The sequence below is a fragment of the Cornus florida genome, unplaced genomic scaffold, assembly GCF_030987335.1.
Source record: "Cornus florida cultivar Cherokee Brave unplaced genomic scaffold, ASM3098733v1 CherokeeBrave_3.0.0_Hap2_Chr05, whole genome shotgun sequence".
In the NCBI taxonomy this organism is placed as follows: Eukaryota; Viridiplantae; Streptophyta; class Magnoliopsida; order Cornales; family Cornaceae; genus Cornus; species Cornus florida.
The window spans coordinates 79,753,984-79,779,498 of NW_026775575.1; the positions used below are offsets into that span (position 1 = coordinate 79,753,984).

At 35.8% G+C, this 25,515-nt stretch overlaps 2 protein-coding genes across 2 annotated transcripts; both read right to left on the reverse strand.

The window, feature by feature from the left end:
• Positions 1-67: 67 nt before the first annotated feature.
• LOC132307043 (E3 UFM1-protein ligase 1 homolog) lies at positions 68-19,738 on the reverse strand. The gene is made up of 20 exons (XM_059804696.1): positions 19,423-19,738; positions 18,987-19,298; positions 18,615-18,881; positions 18,452-18,499; positions 15,314-15,379; positions 15,071-15,174; positions 12,458-12,551; positions 12,320-12,376; positions 8,009-8,423; positions 7,757-7,911; positions 7,341-7,406; positions 7,183-7,251; positions 6,984-7,076; positions 6,833-6,898; positions 6,192-6,238; positions 6,030-6,093; positions 5,867-5,944; positions 5,686-5,748; positions 860-949; positions 68-457 (listed from the first exon to the last, which is right to left on the reverse strand). Exons 1-20 carry the CDS (start codon positions 19,594-19,596, stop codon positions 347-349), a joined length of 2,439 nt encoding a protein of 812 aa, XP_059660679.1. The 5' UTR covers positions 19,597-19,738; the 3' UTR covers positions 68-346.
• Positions 19,739-21,308: 1,570 nt separating this feature from the next.
• LOC132307045 (ankyrin repeat-containing protein At5g02620) lies at positions 21,309-25,100 on the reverse strand. Its single transcript, XM_059804699.1, has 4 exons — positions 24,637-25,100; positions 23,866-24,435; positions 23,260-23,669; positions 21,309-22,496 (listed from the first exon to the last, which is right to left on the reverse strand). The coding sequence occupies exons 2-4, from the start codon at positions 24,203-24,205 to the stop codon at positions 21,615-21,617; spliced, it is 1,632 nt and encodes a 543-aa protein (XP_059660682.1). The 5' UTR covers positions 24,206-24,435; positions 24,637-25,100; the 3' UTR covers positions 21,309-21,614.
• Positions 25,101-25,515: the final 415 nt, after the last annotated feature.

Sequence of the window (25,515 nt, forward strand, 5' to 3'; positions counted from 1 at the left end):
ATGCGTGCAGTTTGGAACAATCAAAGCAGACAATTCAAGTGGGTACAAGACCTTGACTAATATGAAAGAAGCAAATCAAAGGCTAGGCTTTGAAATAAACTTTAGAGTGAAAGCGAATTAACGAAGAAAGTTCTATGCTTTTTTACAAACATCATGACTATCTTAACATATTTTCTTACTGTTGTCATATTGTACAATGCAGTTTCAAATAGGTCCTCAGAAACATATAGTATATAATACAGAACCATCAAAACTTGGTTCCAAACTTTGACGAATTTTTGTTTGGAGCCATTTCTAACATTATTTTGACAGACTCACTCTCCGCGTAACATTTTGGACATTGAGCCTATGCTGAGTCAAGATTGCGCGTGCTCAAGACTAAACCTTTCAGTGCTGGCATTAAACTCTCCAGGAGCTCCCTTTTGCTCAAGGTTCTATCAGATGTACAGTCTTGTTCCTAATGAGAAAACAAAATTGTAAATTGCATCAATTAAATGAGCCACAGAAGACAGCAAACTCAATAGACATACGATTTCTCTTGTTTTAACATGCAACAATTGTCACAGCAAATTTAATATTACCAGCGCGTAATTCATCACAAAATAACACAATTCAGTTTTAACGTTTTTGGCTGACCCACATCTTTTGAAAAACAAAAGAAATTCTACCGATCAATTTCTCCATGCACAGAACACAAAAAATTTAAGCAAACATTTTTCCTTCTAGCCAGCAAATAACACATTGAGTAATAAAACCATCATGCGATGACAGATTAGTAAACAGTCATAAATCTAACAAAAAAGTTGCTAAGAAGTAAGAAATGCAATGAAATTAAACAAAATGCAGCATATCAACTCACGCCAGTTGCAGCAGAAATTAATCCTAAAAGGGTCACTGTTGCACTATGATAATCCAGTAAGATCTTATATGCTGAATCATCCAATTTATCCTGAAAATTCAAAGCACAAGTTTGAGAAACAAATCAGAAACAAAAACACCTTAAATGAAATAAAGGGTACAAAAACACTTTGTAATTAATATTACTCCCCCTCTCCCCCAACAGATACACTCAGATGCGAGCACAAACATACAGACAGCGTGTCAATTGTATATTCTTGCACCAAACATAATGACTGTGCAAGTGAATGATTGTTCTATGCTTTGTTTTCCAGCATTCAATAGAAACAAGAGGGATGCTAGCCTCAGTCGCGCAACACAGTTGCTAGATTAGAGATTGAAACGTGTATCATCTTTTCCCAACACGGACATATTCATCTATCTTAGACATCTCATTATTTGTAATTACTATTTTATCCTCCGATAATTTTAAAGTGACCACCATTTCACTCTCTTTCTACAAATATCTGTTAATTATGTGTTAAAAAAATATCTGTTATATTTCATATCTAGTAATTCTAATTTTTTTCCTGAATAAATCTACATTATCCACTTCTATCTCATAAATGAAAATTTCCTCTTGAGGAAGGTGATTACAAGCGTCAAACTCTCACATAGTGTTTCTTTTTTTTTTCCTCTGGCAATTTGATGCCAAAAGAGGTCTATCTAATCTACCACATCCAGTTAGTTCACAATTCATGCAAATTTCACTTGACAAAATAATTAACTAGCGTAAATACAATATGCATGCTAAGAAGCAATCACACATCATCTATGTGTAGAGAGGATATTAACAAGTGGTTTACTTAATTTTGAAATAAAAATATTTTAAAAAATCGTATTTTAATATAACATTTTTTTTATTTTCATAAATGAATTTGATATAATATTCTAATTTAATGATTGGAATATTGAAAAAAAAACTAAATATCCACTAATTTTTCAAAATTAATGATTAACTCTTCTATTTATAATTCATTTACCTGTAAATACCAAAATTTAATATTAAAAAAATTGCACGAAAAACAATAACAACAATTTAAACCAATATTCTCTTGTTCTTTGTTCTTTTGTGAATTTTGAAGAGAGTAAAAAGAGAGTGAAATGGGGGTTACTTTGGAATGATAGAGGATAAAACACCCAACATAATGAATGTGCTTGTTGGAAAAAGGAAATTACACGCATCAACTTCTAATCTAGCTGAGACTTGACCTGCCACAGTCGCGCTACTCGCATCCCTCTAGAAACAACTAAACCATATGCGTTCATATCCTAACATTTCTGCATAGCACATATCGAAATCATATATTTAAAGTGAATTTTGCAAACTTAAAAATAATTTGGGACACTGGCCAAGATCTCAGCTATAGTGGTTTCTTACCCCACAATTGCTAAAACATTTTCTTCTATATAAAATTGGACTGCAAATGAACTGAGCCAAGCCAAGTCGAGCAAAGCTTAAGTTTATTCAGGCTTGGCCCATTCATTGGTCGCCCAGCCCGGGCTCCGCTCGGGGTCATGACAAGCTCTGTGCTCGAGCTCGGCTCATCATTATTTTGAAAAAATCAAGCTCAGCTCATTTAATAACGAAAGTCGTTTAGGCTTTGATTTGAGCTCGTGTTCAAGATCATTCTGGCCTGTTCATGAACTTGTAACAGCCTACACAAGCCTATGTTCATGAACTTATACAAGCCTATGTTTATGAACGTCATCATGAGCCCTACACAAGCCCTATACGAGCCTACGCGAGCTTATGTTCATGAGCCGGGCCCAATATTGTTCAGAATCAGCTTGTTTATTAAACAAGCCTAGAAATCGAGCTTGAGCTTGAGCTAGGCTCGTTTGCTTAACAAACAAACCCAAGCCGAGCCTTAAATGAGCAGAGCCCGATATGTTCATGAACATCTTGGTTCATTTGCAGCCCTACCTATTGCAATTGATAAGAAACCAAATAATCGGCAATATTTGTTGGCCAAGGTTGAAATGCCCAATATCTAAGCACTTAGATGCCATGCACTACATTTCCATTAGTGATCTGTCATACATTGCAGATATCCTGAAATCAGATAGACTGTCCTAACAGAAGATATAAACTGTCTTTATATCCCGCCTAAGATATAGGAACTTTTTAAATCATTAGAGATTAGGAGAGTGGTAAAACATAACTGTGCAACAGATGCACATCCATCTGTCAATTATGCAGAAGTCATAGTTTTCATCAATCAAAGGGTACTCTAATCTAATACCACGTGTTTAATCAATTTGCTGAATCACTAAGTGTTTAATCATTTCATTTTTACTCATGCACACACCAGCATAACCCCACAACCACCAATAATGTTGGGGCACAGCAGAAGCAAAAATAAAAAGCATCAAAGAAGATTAATTTACAAACCACAACACGAGATATATGTGGTTCACCTTAACTCTTGCCTACATCCACAGATGAGGAGATATTCCGCTATATTGATGTAGAGATATACAACGGAAGAAAATAATGAAAATCAGACTGTGTATACAAACTCTTACCCTAGAGTTCTTTTATGTGTACTCCTGCTCCAATGATCTCTATACTACTCTAATAAACTCCCACTACCTGTCAACTACCTCATGAGGCTTCCCTCCACAATATACATCTCTCTCCACTCATATCTCTCAACAATACCCTAGGTATCTATTTATAAAGTCCCACACCCAATTCCTTGGAGGACAAGACTACAATTTCTTAGTAGCCAAGACTTGCCAAACAAAAAATTCCTTAGATCTAGAACTTCCCACATAAATTCTGACTCGGAAATGGAAACCTAATTATAATAGAATTTGAGACACAAATCCTAACAAATAACAACAAACCTTTGAGCCACATCTAGGGATACAACTTGGCTTGGGCAACCCGAGCCCACCCGATTTTTTGTAGGCTTGGACAATTATTTTTACAAATAGGGTTGGGCATGGGTTGAAAAATCTCAACCCGAATTTAATTAGGGTTGAGGTACTAGTAACCCGAGCAAACCCGAACCCGAATTCTAATATTATTTTCATATATATTTTTAACTTTAAATGCATTATATATAATATTTAAACTACGATTACTTTTTTTCTTTTCAACTTCATTTGTTAAATCTTAACTTATTGTATGTTAACATTTAAGACAATTAATTTTCTAAAAATTTGTTTGTTATTTATTCAAAATTTATAAAATGTCTTTAAACTTTTTTTTTTTTTTTTTTTAAAGAGTAATTTAATCTAAAACTAATTCAAGATCATGTTAAATTTTTGGTGTGAAGATTAGCTATATGAGTAACTCGAATTCACCCCAATTTTTAACATGGAATCTAAACCCGAGTTGTAAGCCCGAATTTAATAGTAGAAGGATGGGTTGGGCTCGGGTTGAGTAGTTAGGGTTAAAGATAGGGTTGGGTTGGGCTTGGGTTTAACATTTCATATGGTGGGTTGGGCTCAAGTTATACCTCAAACCCGCCCGAGTTGCAGCCCTGGCCCACATCCTTCCTTGTCATCTAGAACTCTTCAGTTTATGTTTTAAGGATCATTTGGCATTCACTGCCATCATAACATAAACGCAGTTCAGCAATAGAAAAACAAAATCTCAAAGACATCAAACTCTCTCTCTCTCTCTCTCTCTCTCTCTCTCTCTCTCTCTTACTACCTAATCAATAACAAATTTATCTTCAAGGTGGATATTTAAACCATCCAGGTCTCTTTGCTTCTTTACCAAGTTATTGTGGCATAATGACATTTTCTAAATACATGTTTCAATCATATCTTTCCTACTTTTTCCAGCTATTTATAGCATACCAGTAACTTCATATTGCCTTTTCAACTCATATTTATTGAAAAAGGAAAGACGAGAAAGCTTATGTTCCCAGGCAATATACAAAAAAATCTCACATAAAAAACAGGGTATCAATGAAATCCACAAAAGTGCATAACACCTTAAACCCACCAAGGACTACAAAAGAAAAAATTCCTAAACTAGAGAAACTTCAACATAATAAATTAACAATTGGGACCACCTAAACTCATTTGCTGAATTTCCCACATCGGAGCCTCTGATACTTTGTCCAATTTCTAACATCTCCATCCTTCTCAATTCTCACATATTGGAAAGAACTGTCAACATCACCAACATTTTCACGATGTTGTGATAAAAAATCAAGCCAAAACCAGCTACTCCTATCCAAATTCGCAATTTTAAACTTCCAGGTATAAACCTTTCTTTCATCCTTACAATGACTTCTCCCAGAGATTTTTCATTAAAATAGGTTATTCAATAAAAGGCATGAGGGATTTAGGAAAAATAAATAAATAACGCATAAGGGGGCGCAAAGTACTCGGCTCTACCTTGGGCTCACACACCTCGGTTCCAAGTCCATGTGGATAATAATCACTAGAAGTCTCACCATATATATCAATAGCATTATGCAAAAGAATAACAAACAAAATTCTTCTCCCACCATGTATGCTTACAAGAAACCTCACTGCCTATCGATTAAGCTTCAATGCCAAACAAGTATCAATGTTTTCCAACTTGTAGTCAAATCCTTGCACTTCTTTTTATCGGCTAAACATGTACATCTGGGCCAAATACCACTTGCTACTCATGAAATTGTTTAACATTTGCCTCCAATATCCAAACTAAGAGAGAATTTTGGGGCAAAGCTAAACTATTAAGATCTTTGAGTTGGCAAGATTAATCCAGGTGCAGTAATTAGAATATACACTCCAAATCTCTTTTTTTCTTGGATAAATAGAAAATTCAGTCCATACCTTCAATCGAGAAACAGCAGCAGAAATGGCCCTCCCTGGGGCTTGAAGAGCTTTATTGTAAACCTATGAGTCAAAAGAAAATGTTTAAAAGAATACAAAAGGGGACAGGAATATGTCTGTCCGTGCACAGGCAGTTCAAAATGACCAAAAGTTAAACTCAAAGTATAGCAAATTGCCTGACCTGTATATAAAGGAGAGAGACAACTTTTGGCAGAAGTAAAACTGGGTCGGTTTCATCAGAAACTTGAGATGTCAAATCCTAAAATTCAAATCTATCTGGTAAGAATCATAAGAAATCATGAAATTTATCTTTGCACAATTTCTATTGGTGAAAGCAATCATACCTTGCGATACGAATGAAGAAGAGGTCTTTCTAATTTCTTATCAAGTTTTTTTAAAGTTAACCCACTGCAGATATGCCAAAACCAACAATACATATTCTTAGTGCCATGATGATACAACACCATAACAAAGTGGACATACAATTAATTACGAGTCTTCCTCACCTTTCCTCGGCTATTACTCTTAGTGCGGTCATGAATGTTTCGACCCGCTGTCATAGACAACATTAACTTTTAAAGTCAGTGCAACAACGTCATCAAAGAAAATAAAAGGCATTGTTAGAGAAGTGTTCCTGATAAATGAAAATATCTCCCACAGGAGGTAAAATGTAGTTGGATTACTAAGTTATGGTTGTGAAAACTGATAAAGAAGCCAAAAGTTATTTAAATTTAGACAAAAACTTTCACGCCTGTTAAAAAATAATATATTTGATAGAAAACTGCAATTCATACAAACTTTTTAGTTTGTCGAGGAGTAAAAGTTTTTTCAGTTTACTTAGGGGGGAAAAAAAGCTTTTTAGTTTAGTGGAAAAAAAATGAAAGACATCAAGAATATATAGAAGAGTAGAAAGACACCACAAAGATGAACAAAATTAGATTAAAAATCTTCTAGGTTCAGGACTAATGAAAATGTTGGTTCAGTTGCATCTTATAACTCCAGTTTTTCTTTTTCTTTTTCTTTTTGTAAAGTATAATACTAATAAATTATATACAGTACAAAGAAATGCAAAACCATGCAATTGTAGAGTTGAAAATAATGTTTTTGAGACAATAAATTTCAGCATATCCTAGGAAAACGCACTAACCTTCCCTTCCAAAGCTTCAATTATAGCAACAGCCTTAACTGAAAGAGGGCCGGGAAAACTCTTTGCCTGTGAAAACCAAAGATGAAAAAATTACCCTTCAAATCAGTTGCCGAAGTTATAAGGCTACATTAGACAGAAAAATACTCCATACAAGAGCAATTCTTTCTCCAGAATTGAGTGATACAGATTCAGGATTTTGAGATTCCTCAACTTCAATTCCATTCTTTAACTTGTTGTGCACATCCTGCAATGGAAGAAACAATAGATTAGGTCATCATGAAGTTTATTCCATCAAGACTTCTGAAACAGCCAAAGAGGTCAACCACGAAGGGAATAGCGCATAGGTTTACCAAGTTAAGTAAGAGAGTGTCCACCATAGGGGTTGCTGCGGCTCTTAATAAATGTTTGTGTAGAGTAACCTGTGAATCATGCAGCAACTATTTTTACTTATTTGCATCATCAATAACAACTTAATAAACTATCAAAGGAAAATGATCAAAAAACTTACAGAGTTTGGTTGGTCATCTTCAAACAAATCTAGTGCTTTTTCATATAGCTGCATATTTAAGAAAGACTGAAAGCAGCAAATATTAGAAAGCCATAAAAAGTCAGTTTAGATTACAACAACCAGCTTGTGGTTTAAAGGAATAACCATGACACAAGAAAAAAAAAAAATATATATATATATATATATATATATATATATATATATATAAAATAAAAATAAAAATAAATAAATAAATAAAAATGTAAAAGGAAAAAGAAGGAACGTAATGCCATGTCACTACATAACCTCAAGAAAATTGAAAAAAGATAATCTGAAGGCCAGTACATTAGTGTATATAAAATGAGGTATATGCACTTTCCAGAGGGCAAAAGAAAATGTATGTAGACCAAAAACAGGAACACTTGAATTGAGCTCACCTCATCAAGCTTTTTTTGCAAATTATCAAGTATGCGTTTCATCTTCTGTCCATTTTCTGCGAATGTCACCTTTCTTCTCTCCTTCAATGAATTGAGCAGCGCTGGCCTCAAATGATTTGCTAAAGGTTTAAGGACTGTCTCAGGATCATCTATACCTACAAAAATTAAACCACTGTGTCTGTCAAAATCAGGTATAAAGTGCACAACTAGCTGAGGTAATAAGAAAGAACAATTACATTCACATCAATGCACCTTGTTCTTCAAAATCAGGGACCAGCATCGTGATCTTCTGAATTAGCCATTCCTCTGAAGGGATGCTAAGGGTGTCCTCTTTCATCTTAATTGATTCTTTCTTAGCACCTGATTTTGAATCAACCACTTGCGAGGAAGATGCATCCTTGCCTTTTCTCTGGTTTTTCTTAGATTTAGTAGGTATAGGTTCCTGATTATCTGGACTAGTTTCAGCTGTCCCTGACTTCGTATTCACCGAGGATTTTCCCTTTTTCTTCTTTGATCCTTTCTCTGATGCTTGTTTATTAGTACCACTCTCAGTAGCAGTTTCATTTGATTCAGCTAGATTGCTGCTTGAATCGCCACACATTTTGTTACTGGAAAACACAGAAAGGCTAAGGGTTTCCATCTCCTTCTCCATGCGGTCAAACAAATCCTGTCCAATTAAGTTACAAAAAACATTTGCAAGAATCAGAATTTAAACAAGAAAAATATAAAATTAAAATAAACCATGCTTTTGGTAGTACTATATAGTGCGTCCACAATGGCCAAAAATTTTTTTTGAGAGAATATAGCAAATAGGGAGTCCAAATAATTTCCCACCAGCATCAATTCTTTTCTATATCAAGTTAATAGAGAAAATGAGTAGGTATGGATTCAGGTCTTTGACATGCTGGTGCAATGAGAAAACAACACCCAGGGGGTGAGTTTGGTTAGACAGAAGTAGCTTGAAAAGAAAAGAAATGGAAAAGATATAAAATTCTTATGAGCTTGGATAGGATGAAAAAAGAAAATTTTCAGGAAAATTAGATTCTTGCGATTAGCTGATTTTCTCGGAAACGTTTCTTCCATAAAACACGTGAAATTTTTTATTTCCCGTGAAAGTTGTGTGTTTATATTTTAAGTTCCTATTATATCCCTCATATATATGTTTATATTACCTTCAACCTCCGCAATTATACATTATCTAATTATCATTCACTGCAAATCACTTAAACAAGGTTAATTAACAAAAGAGTAAACTTTTATCAAACTGGCACCTACTATGATAAACTAAAAAAAAACATTATACATAGATATGTGTGTGTGTGTGTATACATACATACATACATACATATATATATATATATATATATATTGATATATAATCTCCGATACCTTGCTTATAACACTTTAGTAATTGTCTTTGTTTGTTTAAAATCGTAAATTAAGTTTGAAATCACAAATTCACAAGGGTGGTTTTGGTAAGTACAATCACTTTCTTTTCAATTTCATGCTATCCAAACTAACAAAAAAAAATTCCCACAACTTTCTTGAAAATTTTCCTGCTAACCAAATTGATGATGGAAACTAATTTTCCTTTCCTTCACTTCAATTTCTTTCACTTTCACTGTCCATTATTAATTTCTGTTAACCAAATGGACCTCAAAGCAAACATGAATTCTAGAAAATAGAGAAAACAAGAGGCCTTAAAAGCTAAGAATACACCAGTCCCAGACCCTACCTTAAGTAGCCATGTAAATGGTATTAGAACACTAGTGGACCCCCAAGCTTAAGCTGTTAGCGGACGGGTCCGACAAATACATCTTGCATGTGGAAAGGCCTAAGACAGCAGGATAAACAGATGGAAACAGGAGAGTTGAGCAAAAAACTACCCAAAACCAACGCTTTGATACCGTGTGAGGGCTCAGAACATCACTTGCCCCAAAAGCTTAAATTGTTAAGGAATATAGATCTTTTTGAAGAAAAAATAAGCCACAAATACTTTTGCTAGATTGTAGTAACCACTGAAGCTGATAGCTTCCGTAAGAACAGGGTAAGAGCATCTCCTTTTCAATGCTATATTGCATGCTATTTCTAAAATATAGCAAGTAGGCTTGAAAAGGAGCTCTCCAATGCAAAGCTATAATGTCTGCCAAATTTTAACTTTGTCAAAATTGATGCCAATTGTAGCACAAGAAATAGCAGTAGCTCTTTCAGAGAGAGAGAGAGAGAGAGAGAGAGGGTTTCAGATCTCTATATATATATATATATATATATATATATATATATATATATATATATTTTAAAAAGATCATAAAAAATTTCACCAAATAGGATTTAGTTTGCAAAACAAGAATTAAAGACCTTGATTACAGAAAAAAAAATAGAATTACAGACCTTGATCATAAAATAGAATTATGGAAAAAAAATTAAAACAAAACTCATACATTCAAGTTAGCAGTTGCAGAGAGAGAGGGGGGCAAGCTTGAGAGTTGAGAGACAGCGGCTGAAGCTTGCGAAGGGCGAACCCGAGCTGGAACAGCAGGCAATGGAAACTGAAAGATATGGGTTTTGATTTTTTGAACAATCTGAAATGATATGGCCGAGAGAGGGGGGCAAGTTCAGTGAGAACGAGAATAGAGATGGAGGCGATTGGGGAGGCTGAAATGATTTGCCCTAAATATATACTATATTTTTTCCTGGGTCATGGGCCTATAAATTATATAGTTAATTATATGGGTCATGGGCCTCTCTTTTTTCCCTTTTTTTTTTTTTTTTTTTTTTTTTTGGGTCCATTTTTTACCAGATATTTTAGATTTTTGCTTCTTTTTAATTAGGTTTAATTTCAGTTTCCTTCTAATGTCTACAACTTCACTTGGAATGTGCCTAATATTAATATTACTGATGCAAATATAAATGGTGGGAATGGTAGTTGAAAAATAATGGTGGTTGTGTTAAAAATTAGCATTTTGCATGAAATGCACCATCGGAGCAGAATTGATAAAATGTAGCATTTTGACACTGTAGCACCTGTCAAAATATAGAGTTGGCATGTGAAAATGACTTTTAGCATTGGAGATGGTCTAATATACAAAAAGTGGTTGACTTTTGTGCAGAAACTTTAGCTTCCACATGTATAACATAAATAATAATGGTAGTATAGAACTATTGACGCACGACAAGTAGTGTTTTAGACTGAAAGAGGTAGGATAGAGAGACTGAGGGATTAAGACCAGCAAGAACAAGAAGGGAGAAGGACATAAAGGGAGTTCGCAAACTCAACGATAATATTCAATTTCTCAAAAAACTGATTTGTCTAATTACATTTGAGCCTTTATACAGGCAAAACATAAACAAACCCTAAAACAATAAATTACTAAAATACCCTAAAATTAAAACATTATTAAAAATAACCAGAATCATAAATAAAAACCCTAATTTACTAATATCCCTAATTCTATCTTTCTTTTCCCCTTCCCCTTCTCCAATGATAAGTGTGGATCATATGTGATTCTAGCTCTTGAGTTGCGCCTTGTTCTCCATCAATTCTCCTCCGCTTAGAAAAACTCTTCTCCAAAGAGTTAGAACAAAAGTACCAACCCCAAATAATGCATCCAGTAATGCGTTTAGAATTGCTTGGCTCACTAAGGGCAACATGATTAAGTGTTTTCTCTTCAACCAAATCAAAGCTGAATTCAATTCCACGTTCTGCAACTTTATTCCCAACAACAAAATCTATAGGATGAGCATCTGTAACAAAAGATAAAGTTGTCAGAGAAGACAACTCTATCACGCTTTCTTCAAATTCTTCATATATCGTAAGAGATGATAATTGTGTAATCTTTTGTTCAATTTCTTCATTTGAAGATGCTAAATGAATATGGCTCTCAAGAGGGGAAAAATCAGTCACTTTTTGCTCAGTTTCTTCATTTGAAAACTCACCAGGCGTTTTCTGCTCAGTTTCTTCATTTGAAAACTCACCAGGCGTTTTGTTGTCTTCAACCAATAATGCAATCAATTCATTTCCAGTAGAAATTTCTTCCCTTGAAGAGGTGTTACTCAGCTCACATTGCTCAACAAATTGAACTAATTCTGAAAGCTCATTAGCTATTTCATTCAATTGGGAACCATAACCCATGCAATTGGTCCACAGATTCCTTTAAATCAGCCACACTCCTGCCAATTCTGTCAAATCTTTGTTTTGTCTTTTGAAACTTTTGTTCTAATACAGGGTAGGAATTGTAAGAATGATATGCATCAAATGACTGGTAGGAATAGTAAGAATCATATGCATGGTCCTAAGAGGGAGGACATGAGACAACCCAACCTTACTATTTCACAAAGTGGCTGCTCTGAGCCTCAAATAGTGTCAGTGGCATCAATGCTCAAGCATGTTGCTGTTGAACAAGGCAACAACTCTCATCCAAAAAAAGATCAATACATACATATATACATGCACAGGAAATAATAGATATGCGTATCATGGAAAGGGCATAAAAGAAATAGTTGATTACTAAATTAACAACTAAATTAGAATGATTACTTGTACTAGGTAGATTAAGGGCCCACCTTGATAAAGCCATTGCTAAAAATATATGACTCCCCCAAAATGAGAGCTTTACTACCCTGAAAGCAAAACAATAAAGTAAATAAAAATTTCATCATAATAAATCATAAGCAAATAGCGACAGGGTAGCCAAATGTCACCTTAAGGGCCACCTGAACAGATTGACAAAGTGACAGAATTTTAGATGCATCCTGGGATCCAAAGGATGTGGGTAAAACCGTAAGTGAATCAATCCTGCAATAGTCCAACCAATTATGTTAGAAAAGAGCATTCTGACAATGTTTTGACAAAACTGTAATATGAAAAGCGCAAAAGACAAAATTTTAAGCATTCAAGGAATACTTCACAACAACATATTTATATGAGAAACCAGTGTTCTAAAAGCACCACAAAACAGAGAACATAGAAACAGAAATAGTTGTACTGCAAAAGACATTGTTAAGAAGCAATGTGACAGCACATGATGGGACCTCCACTGGCCATAATCCAAAAATATTATTCATAGAGGCTTCTCTCATCATCATCGTCACACATTGAAATGGCAAAGTTTTTTTGAATCAAACCGCCTTGGGAAGGATCTCAAAATGGTGCAAGGTCATCACATATCAAAATCTGACAGCCCTCTTTCATTCATTCAAGCAATAACATCCAATTTCCTGAAATTCATATATAAAATGATTGTGTGGCAACTAGCAAGCCAAGAATTGGCAAAATTATAGATTAGCATATTCCTAGTAAGGTAAGAGCTGAGGCCATTTAAGGGACAAGATGAGAGAACGATTAAAAATGGTTTAGTAATGTAGCGCAAAAACAAGAAACCGCATAAGCAAGAAAGACACTGTCTAAATTGAGAATATAATTTGATCATATTGTGGCCCCAGATGAAGCAGCATGGTGAAACAAGTTTCACGTAACCCATCATATACAGGGGACAAACCTTCCTTCCAGCCCTGCAGAGTATTGATCCTACCAAAACCCAGCCCACTTAGTCCCCCCTCATCGTCATGCCTTCCTCTAAGCTTTGACCCAAAGGTCCCTTACCTTAAGAAATCCCTCCAGTTCTAGACCTTCTCTACCGGCCATCAACTCATCAACGTGAACACATTGTCTTTTGAACCAACAGCCAGTCCATCTACTCCTCTTGAGCAATACCCCGAAGGCCTGGATCATCATCATCATCCTCGCCTTTTTCCAAAATGAATAGGGTCGGCCACATAGATTCTCTTTCTCCATTCTGTTCTATTTTATTATTTCTCCCCTAAGATTTAATGTTTTAAAATCATTTTTAATTTAATTCCATGTTAGTTTTGGCCGTCGTCACTCTCTCTTACCGTCTATGCAAACTACTCTTCTTTCTAACAGGAGCATCAACGTTCTATGTGCCCATACCACCTAAGTCTATTTTCTCTTCTTTTGTCACTAATACGCGCTATTCCTAGAGTCTCCCTCATATTTTTCCTAATCACTCCTATCATCCACCTCAACATCCTCATTGCAATTATGTGAATGCGTTGTTGTTGTTTCGTTTTTAACACCCAACACTCTGCCCCATATAATATAGCTGGCCTTGTGACTGTCCTATAAAATTTTCCTTCTAACCTGTTTGTTTTGTTTTTTTTTTTTTTATCACATAGAATACCACTAGCTTGTCTCCATTTAGTCCAACCTACTCCAATCCTACTAGTAATATCATCATCTATATCCGCATTTTACTGAGCCTAAGTATCAAAAATGGTGATTTTTAGTGACCATGTGATCTTGGATTGCTAATGCTATATTATTGCTTTCCGATACTTTATTAAATTTACATTCCCTATATATTCTGTTTGAGTCTTACTAATTTTTAAACTTTTGCTTCTAGTGCATTCCAAGTTTTTAATTTGATACTCAAGTCTTCCTTAGAAGTATCCACCAACAGTATGCCATCTACAAACAACATGCAACATGGGATGTCTTTTTGTATATCTTTCGTTATTTCATCTAAGACGAGTGTAAATAGGTATGGGCTAAGTACCATGGGTATAAATTTACATCCCAAGGGCCTGGATCAACCTTCCTTATTACACTTTGTATCGAGATCTTTATAACCCATCCCACAAGGCCTAGATCTAGGACCTGTCATTCTGCTATTAGGTCCAGCTCTAGGCTCAGGTCCCATATAATAATCCTTTCACACTAACCATCAAATCCTCAGGTGCTATATGCCGTTAAAAATTATCAACATTCAAAACTATACTGTTAATGGGTGGATAACTGATTAGAGTGCGGATAGAGTCTGGCGACCACATTCCGTGTGTCACCCGGCCCTTGTTCAGTTTCGGGTGTTCACTCATAAATACCTTCTCTTAACCCATTTTTTTAAATTTTATGTCAGAATCCTCTGAATGAGGAAGCAGGGATAATGCTGCAACCCCTTACAAGTTGGAAAGTTGCTTCATGTCTAACAGCAGTAACATTTTGAAATACTTTTCTGTTATATGAACTTAACGGCTGCATTTAAGCTATTTCAACGAGTTTTCAAAAATATCCGAAAGAATACTTCAAGGAAGAATGAAGAAATGGCACATATACCATAAGTAGTAGAGCACCTACAACATCCCCGATACTGTGACGTTCTAGGTAATAGTTATGTTCACATCTTACCGGCAGTACAGAATCACTAGGATAACATTTGGTTGCATTGACAAAACAATTATAGGGTAGAATCAGAAATAGCAAAAAGAGAACAATCCTTGCTAAATTCGGGTCCTTACCAGCTACCATGTTCTATAGCATCCTCAGTAGCAGCATCCAACATCTCAATCATTGATGGGTGAACAAATAAAGTGACTAGAGGTATGCCTTCAGGATATCTGGACTAAAATTGGAGTGCATGATAACAATACTGATTAGATAAAAGCTAAAGAAGCATCCATAATCACATGGAATTTAGAGTTTTGATAACCATAAAAATAAAATCCAGAGACATTTGTAACGGAAGAACAGCATTAAGACACCTGAAGGTACTGCATAGGCTGTGGAATACCAAGTTTGTGCAGAACTTCATAACTGATAAAAGAATTCTGCAATTTGAAACAATATCACAAGGAATTAGGAACTAACAGATCTCCAAAAATTTCTTTAAAACACAAAACATAACAAGATTACGTACACAATAAAACCACAATTGTGCTTCAAGCACTTGATTCTTCAATTGTGCCAATTTAAAAGCAAATACATCCCATCGTTGGAACGAAGGTTGAAGATGGCTAATATGCTGCGATTAAAATAAACACAAAATACATCCAGAGTTTCGCTGACTTTTAATTCTATATCTTCTCTCTCATTATTTACTTATTTTTAACTAAGCTCCTCTTGCCACTTCAGCTCACTCACATGTATATCTCCCAATGCTTTTTAAATCCAAAGCATGTCAATATATGAAAGAATGAAGTGATTACATAATAATAGCCAAAAAAAGGTTGGAACTATGGTCGCATATAACTCCCAACTCACCCCCAAAAATAAATAAATATAATTATAAACAGAAGTACAAGAGTGCTAGTGTAGTATACAGGAATGATTAGCCTATACTCAATCTCCCAAAGAACCTAAAAAAGAAAAGCAGAATCTGGTAAACTGCCAAACATCCAAAAATGAGAAGTATCAAACATTTTACTTCTTCAACCTATTTATTACATCTTCGTATACATAAAAGATCACCTATTACAGTCCCACCACATGCTCCACATGAAACACAAAGGAGAAGATGCTTGCTCGAAATTTTGGCCACACAACCAATATCCCCCACCTGAGAATGTAATTACTCTAAAAAATATAGCATCAACTCTGCAACAAAACCACTCATGCCTGGAAATGCAAGAGAAGCCATCAAAAAGTTGCTGAATATTGTAAATATTTTTGGCATTGGGATAGCTACTCCACCAATTTTGTTGAGATAAACTATATGTATTCTATCAATACTCATTCCTGCCAAATGTCTTTTCTCATTTTCAGTTTTTAATGATCCATTTGTCAGTTATTTGATTTCAAAAATCTGAAACAAAAAATTTTATTTTATCAATGAATACCAAATAGGATCTATTTTGACTAACTTAAAAATTAACACATTGTTTGTACATACTATCCCCTTTTATCAATTGGGTAAAGTTACAAACAAAATTAACACATTGTTTGTACACCAATAAAGAAAAAAGGATGCACCACAACTCATGTGCCATCTCACAATGACGTAGATGATTAATTGTCAATTCTGCCTTCTTACATGTGCAACACCAAACAGAGATCAGCTTCCTCTATTCGTGAAACTATCCAAGTCAGACTACCCTCCAAGACAGTCCGCACAGAAAGGAGGTTTTGGAAGCCACTTGACTTTCCAAATGCCTCTCCAGGATGATTTGGACCAGTCTTCTCCATGTAAACCCTTCGAGCCTATCTTTCGGTCTCCAACAATTTGCCAACAAGTTTTCCTCAATCAAAGGCAATACAAAGCTGTTGAAGGATTTAGATATTTAAGTTACACCCTCTCTAACAGAAGCTTTTTGGAGTAGATGGTTGTTAACATGGTATCAGAGCCAAAGGTCTCAAGTTCAAACCTCACTGTTACCCTAATTCAAATTGAAACCCCTGTTGGACAAAAACAAGGCCACACGTGAGGGGGTGCGTTGAAGGATTTAAATATTTCAGTTGCACCATCTCTAACTTAAGCTTATGAAGTAGATGGTTGTCAACAAGAAGCTCCAAGAACAACGTTTTCAATAGCACAGCAGAACCTCCCGTAACAACCATCACCCAATACAAAACCAATTTACTTGGAGAACTCAATCCACCCCTTTGTAATGCCCTTCAGAGGCCCTAACCAAGAGTTCATAACCTTCCTAGGCATCCGACTGTCCAACCCCCTACTGCCTGGCACCAAATTCACCCTCTACTACTTTCCAACACAAGGTCTCATATTCCACCACAATCATTTCCCAAGCCAAGCCTGATGGATTTGTTGCAACACTCTCACTCAACCATCTTGAATTTAAAGGCTCACATACAGTTTTTCAATTGTCAAGGTGGCATTAGACCTCCTCCCCATACCTTCCCTTTGAATGTTCTCCAAACTCAAAATGACATATTGAAACTGTGAATGTGGACATAAAGTACACAGGCAATCTCACGAGGGTACTCCTGGTAGGAGTAACCTTACCACCTTCTGATTAAGACTGCTTTTTCAAACATGCAAATAACCTGGAAATTCTTTCAACCACTAGATCACAAACCGACAGCATTTGGGAAAAACAAACATTATCCCATTAAAACTTCTATCACCTAGTCTTCTCAAAAGGATCTTTTTACCAATCTTTATCCATCTCTTGAATTAACCAAAGTTTCAAGGCATTAAATGTGGGTCCCCACAAAAGAATCTCCTATTATAGCTTCTCATATAAAAATATGATACCAGCATTTTTTCTTTTCTTCTTTTTCTTTTTTTGGGATACGTAAAAAAAATAATACCAGCATTGACCTCCTCCTCCCACTTAATTCATCCCATCAATGACAAATGCTACCTATCTGCTTAATTCTTCTGTTTTTGAACTGAGACTAAGAAAACCCAATATAAAAAAGTAAGGACCAATACCACAATTTAAACCGAATAGAGCCATGTACCCATACTACCACATATATCCATCAAACTTTGGAAATTATCAAAATACACTTTACTCCTAAAACTCAACAGAACATAAATTTAGCTAAATTATCAGCAAAGTCTATATTAAGTGATGAAACTAGTGTATAAACAAATGTGCTTAATATATAAATGACTTGAGTTGTTATTCTTTTGAACTACAAAGAGGTATTAACAAAGCCCAAGTTTAAACACACTATCCAAATTTCTAGTCAACCCACCAATAGAATTATATTTTACTAATGGTGATGTTTCTAGTTCTAGCCATGAACAGAGACTCAACAAAATGGACATCAGCAATTTACAAATTCAGAGCAAAGTGTAACATTGACTTAGTGAACAGCCAATAAACAGATTCAAATAGTCAATGGCATAATGAAGTTACAAGACTCGAATGCATAGTGAGGCACTTTTTTTTCTTTTTTCTTTTTTTTGTAAAGTTAAGAAAGATGCTGCAAACCTGTGAAAAGAAAGAATCTATAGCCTGTTTCTGAGCCATGGCAAAAACCTGTTGCACAATCATTCCCAATGTGAATCAATGCTTAACATTATAGAAATAAGAAAAACAACAAGAAGAATACTAAAAAACTGAAAGGGAACTAACTAGGAATCATGTTGCTTACAGCAGGTGTCCAATGAGTTCCTGCACGAAGTGATCCAAGAATTTCACCTTCCTTCACCAACCCATTGAATAGTGATTGGAAAAATGAACCTTCAACAGCCACACCACTAGCTCCATCCGTTTCCTGCAATAGTAGCTGCAACGAGCTCCACAATGCTGTTAAATTTGTAGGTACAGTAATACCCCGTGCGGCACCTCGAACCATTGCACCAACACGGCCAACATACGCAGGTGTGTACAATTGCCCACCTTCAAGCCTACCTTTCACCTAAACACACCACACAAGATAACAATATTCATCACCCATTACAACAACATCACATTAGAATTGTGAAAATTAAGTCGCCCATTAGAACTGTGAGAATTAGGTTACCAAAGTCCCGAGCCGAGGCTCTAACAAGGTCACGAGTAACTCTGAACCAACTTGCAATTGTGCAGCAAGCTCGGCCAATGCAATTTGGCTGCACTCTTGAAGCCTCTCGTTGATTTCCTCAGTGACAGTGTCCCAATAAGAATTCGATATCACTTCGCCGTTGATTAACATGAGCGAGGAATCATTGGATACTATGTGCTGAGATTGCTTCTCGACATGGTACAAATCCACACCAGTTGTGTCCGCGAGATCAATCAACGAAACACGCCCTAATTTATTGATCTCAGATAGAATATCAAGCCTCAATTGATCCTACCACAACCATATCATCACATACTTACTAAGGACAATATAATTGTTGACAAAAAAGAAGGAAATGTATATATTCATATATATATATATATATATATATATAAAAGAGAAATTGAGGGTATACAAGAGTGATGTATTCTTTGCCGGTGACGGTGTGAAGGAGATCGAAATCGATGATTTGAAGTTCATGGAGTTTTTGGACCAATTCGATGACGTTACGCTCGGATAATCGAATGCTTGATTTGGCTTGTTGAGCGAACTCGAATTGTCGCTGCAATTCCAGTAGTTCTTCATCCATGTTTTGAGTTTGCTTCGAAAATTGATACGTATGTGTTTGTATATATATTTATATACGTTTCGCACTTATATACAGACGAGATTGAGGGTTCTCAGTTCGAGACTTCGACCGGAGTCCGTTGCCAAGAAAGGGAAGCTTGGGGTATAAATTTTGCAGACATTCTTGAAGCTACATGCTATGGGCCTAGGGGAGCTTATATTGGGCCACATGAATAGGGCTCCAACTTGAGTGGTCTAGCATCTAGCCCAGCCCCATTTTCACGACCGGACAACTATTTTTACATATTAGTTTTCTTATTTTTTATTTTTATGGATAATGGTAATATTGAGTCTTCTATATTTTTATAGATAACGGTGATATTGGTGTTTTAGAGCACTTCATGATTCAACACGGTGAACATGCACTTCTTCTGTCTCATTGCAATAAGTAATTATGGAAAAAAAATCTCTAAAAGTTATACTAGGTGTTGACAACCCAAAGTTTAACATGATTTTTTATATATTTATAATTTTTTAATGTATTATAAATAGTTATAATCACAGATAAAATAATCCAATACATTCGACTTTAAGATGCTATATCATTTTCTTTTAACTATATACTCTAATCTCTCAGATATATCTCCAAGATATTGGCTTTGACATTAAAATTTATGCATTTCTGAGTAAGCTACTACTCAAGTGTATCCACCTTAAGCTTTATAACAGCATAGTGCATAGAGCATATTTGGATGATGCTATATATGCATTCCATCCAAAACATTGTTAATCATTCCTATATTGTAAAGTGCTTCTAGACATTGTATGCTGCTTTGAATGGAATGCATATAATAGCATCATCCAGACATTGTTATACTGCTTTGAACAATGTCTAGCCTGAATCAATGTGCTTATAGCTAGACATTGCTATAGTGCTTCTGCTGATAATCCTATTGTCCTCCTACTGATCTGTTGCTTGGTCAAACCTTTATTGACAATATCATTTCCCCATCATCAAACTTCAACTCATTTACGAGCATTAGTGATATCTCCTTTACGGCCCAAAGAAAAGACAGATCCAGAATTGCATAATGGGGTGGACTAGTACTACTAAAACTACTTCTTTTTTTTTTTTTTGGTTGGACTAAAATTACCTCTAGTAAAAATAAAAATAAAAAAATTGGTGGGCTCAACCCCAACCCTGGATCCGCCCTTGGCCCAAAGGAATGATGAAGGTAGTTCGATTCCGTAGAGACAAAAAAAAAAAAAAATCTTATATGGATACAACCTAGGCTTCCTAGCTGTCATTTTTATCTCCCATGTGTTTCAATATCACTATTGTCATACATTATCCAAAATTACAATCAACATTGAATTATGTCTTAATGTCTGATTTTCCTATTCCTGCTGTCAAAGTACCAATTTCTTTTGGTGGATACTGGATGGGTGATCTTATGTCAGCTCAGTGATGCTTAACAATGAGCAAGTACTCAAAACTTGAGATGCACAATTTCGCAGTAATTAATCAATCATCATTCTGTTTGAAAGTATCGAATCGGCATCTTGAATTTAGAATGGAAAAAAAAAACTTTGGACTAAAATTTTTCCCATTTCAATTCCAAAGTGTCGATTCGATGCTCATTTGATGATTCATTTCCAAGCAATCTGGTACAGGGTAACCAGAACAGAGAATTCTAGAAGAGAAAGGAACTACCTTAATTTGGTTCATAACTATTCAGATTAAAGATAATTTGTATAGAATTAAAAGGTATCATCACACCAGAACATGAAAAGACAATGTTTGGTGTAGGAAGCGTTTAGAACACATACATTTTCTCATATTCAATTGTTCAGAGCCTGTGAATAATTTTTCTTGTATTCTCATTGTTCAGTACATCTGATCTCTGATCACTGACATTGACCATGATCTTGGCTTCTATTGCCCAAAAAATTCTTCTGAATGTCCTTCATAGTAGAGGCCTTAAGTCAGCAATACATTGTACACCACCAGCAAAAAAAAAGGGTTGGGCATATGAAGCTCTAAAGTGCATACATTTTCTTGTACTCATTGTTCAGAACCTCTGTATCTGACATTACCGACATTGACCATGACCGCGACCTACTGCCCATAGAGTTCTTCCGAATGCTCCTCATATTCGAGGACTTTATCCGATGCTTAACCACCCAATAACACATTATCCCCAAAGTTGAAGCCATTATTGTTGTCCCTATAATTGTCACTGCAATACCAAGCCACTTTTGATCCTTACCAACCACAACAAATGACATCGCCAAGAATGCTACCGAAATAAGCACACAAGCCAACCACATTAGCTTGTTTATATACGACATCATCTGCTGCTTTGCCTTGCTTTCGATGAGCACAACTGAGGTTTGCACCACCACGACCGCAAGGGAAATGAAGAGGGCAATAGAATCAAAGATGAAGAAAATCAGAAATGCCACCTTTGGAGCAATTTTTGCTTCTCCTAGAGAATATCCATTAGGGATTTCGCCGGGGTCATCAACAAAGTCACCAGGCAATTGGAAAATGGCTGCAAAGGCAACAGTGGCAATGAGGACCGCGACAACAGTTGTGGAGTTGATGGCATTGTTAAGTCCTTCGGCATGCATTTTTCTTAGGCGCTTGGCAATGCCATGCACGCGTTTTCTAGTCTGGCGAGTGTGTTCTAGCTGGTGGTGGACTTCGTGCTTTATGTCACTCACGGTTTGCTTCAACTCCCGGGCTGGATTTGTTGCTTGTGGCTTGATGGTCTTGGCATTCGGAACTCCATGCTCCCGCAGCATGGCTGCAATATCAGCATTCCCAATTTTCTCTGCGGTATCAAGGGCTGTTTCATGAGACCTGTTAATAATAGCTTTTGTATCGGCTCCACTCTGCTCTAGTAGCATCTTAACGATCTGCAAAGAAAGAACAAGTTTAAGTCAGCTCTCCCTCTCATCTAATTCTGTTGATATGTGATTTCTTTCAGCAGATTTTAGGTGATTTTATCAACAAACATGATAAAATTCAGTCCAAAAGAATGAAAAAGAATATGTGGATAGATTTTAGGTGATTTCAGCAGATTTTAATTCTCAATGTATATACCATTTCTTTATTCAATATAGTTTCAAGATTTTGTTGCTTTGAATCAGCATACAAGTTCCAACACCAGTGCTCATAACAATACATGGAAGCTTTATATACAAAAATAGATCAGTGTTTGTGTGTTTTATATGTACTATTTATTTAGACCATGTTGTTAAGCTCAAAAATAGATCTCTGGTAAGGTTATCATATGCAATCTTTAGTGAAGCTATCAATTAATGGAGCAATATAATTGCCCAGAAAAAAAAAAAAAAAATTAAAAAAAATAATAACAATAAAAGAGCAATATAATTCATCATAATTTTGTGGCACTTCTGCTTATCAAATAAAAATTTTCACGTGGATTAGAACTGGAAAGTTTTTGTAGCTTTCCTTTTTATTTTGTGTCAATTTATCCAACCAATGTCAAAAAAGTTGAAACCAAGTGTTTTAAAGTAAATGTAGCCTAGTATCATGCCTTCTACTCAATAGATGCAAAACAAATTCCAATCAAACTATGGTCAGCACAGAAATCACAAGCTTTTTTACACTGAAGATGGATTGATGATGAATTAGAATTTAGAAACGCGAATTTACCTGAGCCCTGCCTTTTCTAGATGCAATATGCAGTGCTGTGTTTCCCTTAGAATCAACTATGTTTATCGACGAAGGATCTCCCTTGATCAGCTCCTCCACCACCTCAAGATTCTGGCCCTTCACTGCCATGTGAAGTGCAGTCTGGCCCTTCTTATCGTTCCTCGTTGCAATGCCTGGCTCCTTCCCCAAAAGTGCCCTCAACACCTCCACATGCCCATTTCTTGCAGCAGAATGCAAAGCTGTTTTCCCATTACTTTTAGCTATAGCCGCCAGGCTGCTCTCAAACTCCAAGAGAAAATTCACCACCTCTATATGCCCTTGCGTCGCTGCAGTGTGCAGAGCTGTTGTGTTCGATGCATCAACGGTCATAGAGAGCTCCGGATGTGCCTCCATTAGCACTTTCACCACCTCTGTAACACACACAAAGCAAAACTCATTCTTGCCTCCAAAAAGAAAACAAATTATCGTGAAAAGCAAAAACAGATCGAGTAATGCTATCAAGAGAGCCCTCTCATGACAAGAGTAATGCTATCTCACGACTCTTGTCATTAGAGGGCTCTCGTGATAGCATTACTCAAAAAAGAATTATGATTACAGAGGCATTACCTAGATCCCCTTGTTTAGCAGCAATGTGCAATGCGTCAAAGCCGTTCCTTGCTTTGATCCCAGCAGTGACAAGGTCATAGTACTGAATCATCTCCCTAACCAAATCAACATAACCATATTCTGCAGCAACATAAAGAGGTGTTTCACCGGCTTGGTTCTGCGTCGACAACAATTCTTCCAATTCGTCTTCTCTGGTACCGGCTAAGATCTCCGTTACCACATCAAGCTGTCCTGCTCTGGCTGCTGAATGCAGTGAAGTGTTGTCGCGCTTCCATGTCAATTGCTTCGTCATCTTTTTCTTCGGTGTTGTGTTCTGCTGCTGCTCTGCTGGTGCCTCCATTGGATACAACAGCCAAAAATCCCCTTCCTTGGCTAATGCTAATCAATAATATCACTCTCTTCTTCCTCCCCTCAAAAGCCCACATCAACCGTCTCAATTTCAATCCCAAAAAAACAATATTTAATCAAAACAACCCACAAAACAGATCATTTGAATTCCTTCAGCATTCAACCAATGCTAAAAGTTGGAATTCGATTCCACCAGTCCCTCTTGAATACCAAATCAATGACCTATTGACAACAAACGCCCAAAATTATTTTCATTAATCCACCTTATACCCATGATCATAATACATAATCTTATATATATATATATATATATATATATATATGTATGTGTTTCTTATCCTAGATGGATTACAACTAGAAGATTAATTGAATTGAATTCAAAATGGAGGAAAGAGGAGATTAGAAAAAGGGCAAAATATTTACCTGAAGAAAAGAGCAACTTTTGCTCTCCATCAATAACAAAAGAAGTCATATTTGTATATGAAGAGCTGTGTATATGATCAAAACACCCTGTAAATTGGTTATAGAGATGGTTTCAACCCAAGTTTAGAGCTGTTTCTTTATATTGGAACCAATAAAGGTTAAGGAAAGGAACAAAAGCTAGAGGTTAAAAGACTGGGCGACATGAAAGGCACATGTATGCAACAAAAATTTGTGTGTGTGTGTGTGTATATATGTGTGTGTGTGTGTGTGTGTATGTATGTACGCACAAATCTGAATCACAAGCAGAGCTCTAATTTAAAAGGCCAAAACCAAATTTAAAAACCAATAAAGGAGGGCCTTTTGTAAAGTTGGTGATGATGATGATGATGGTTAAATGAGAAATTGAGAATCTAAGAAAAATTATATAAATTACAGAGAGACCCCAGAAAAAGGCCTAAGAAGAAATGAGATCATAGGTAGTGGGAAATGAGGGCAACGGTAATACCAGAAACAAGCGCGTTGGTTAACGAATGGTGGTAGTGGGATGTCCCCGAAGCACGCGGGTGGTTTATAGTTTTGTGTAAAGTTTGTTCCACACGCAGAAAGGCGCGTGGTTTGCACTCCTGGTAAAGAAAGCAGGTCAAAAGCTATAATATATATATATATATATATATATATATATATATATATATATTTTTCAGAAGTTTTGGCAAACTATGCAGTACATGCATAAATGCAAACTCATTGGTGAGATGTTGCTACATTGCAACAGTTTTGATTATTAAGATAATATAAAAATGCCTTCAACATATATATAGTTTTTAAAGGGTATTAATATTTTTTCTCACAACTAATTTAGAAAACCCTATTTTTGGTGGC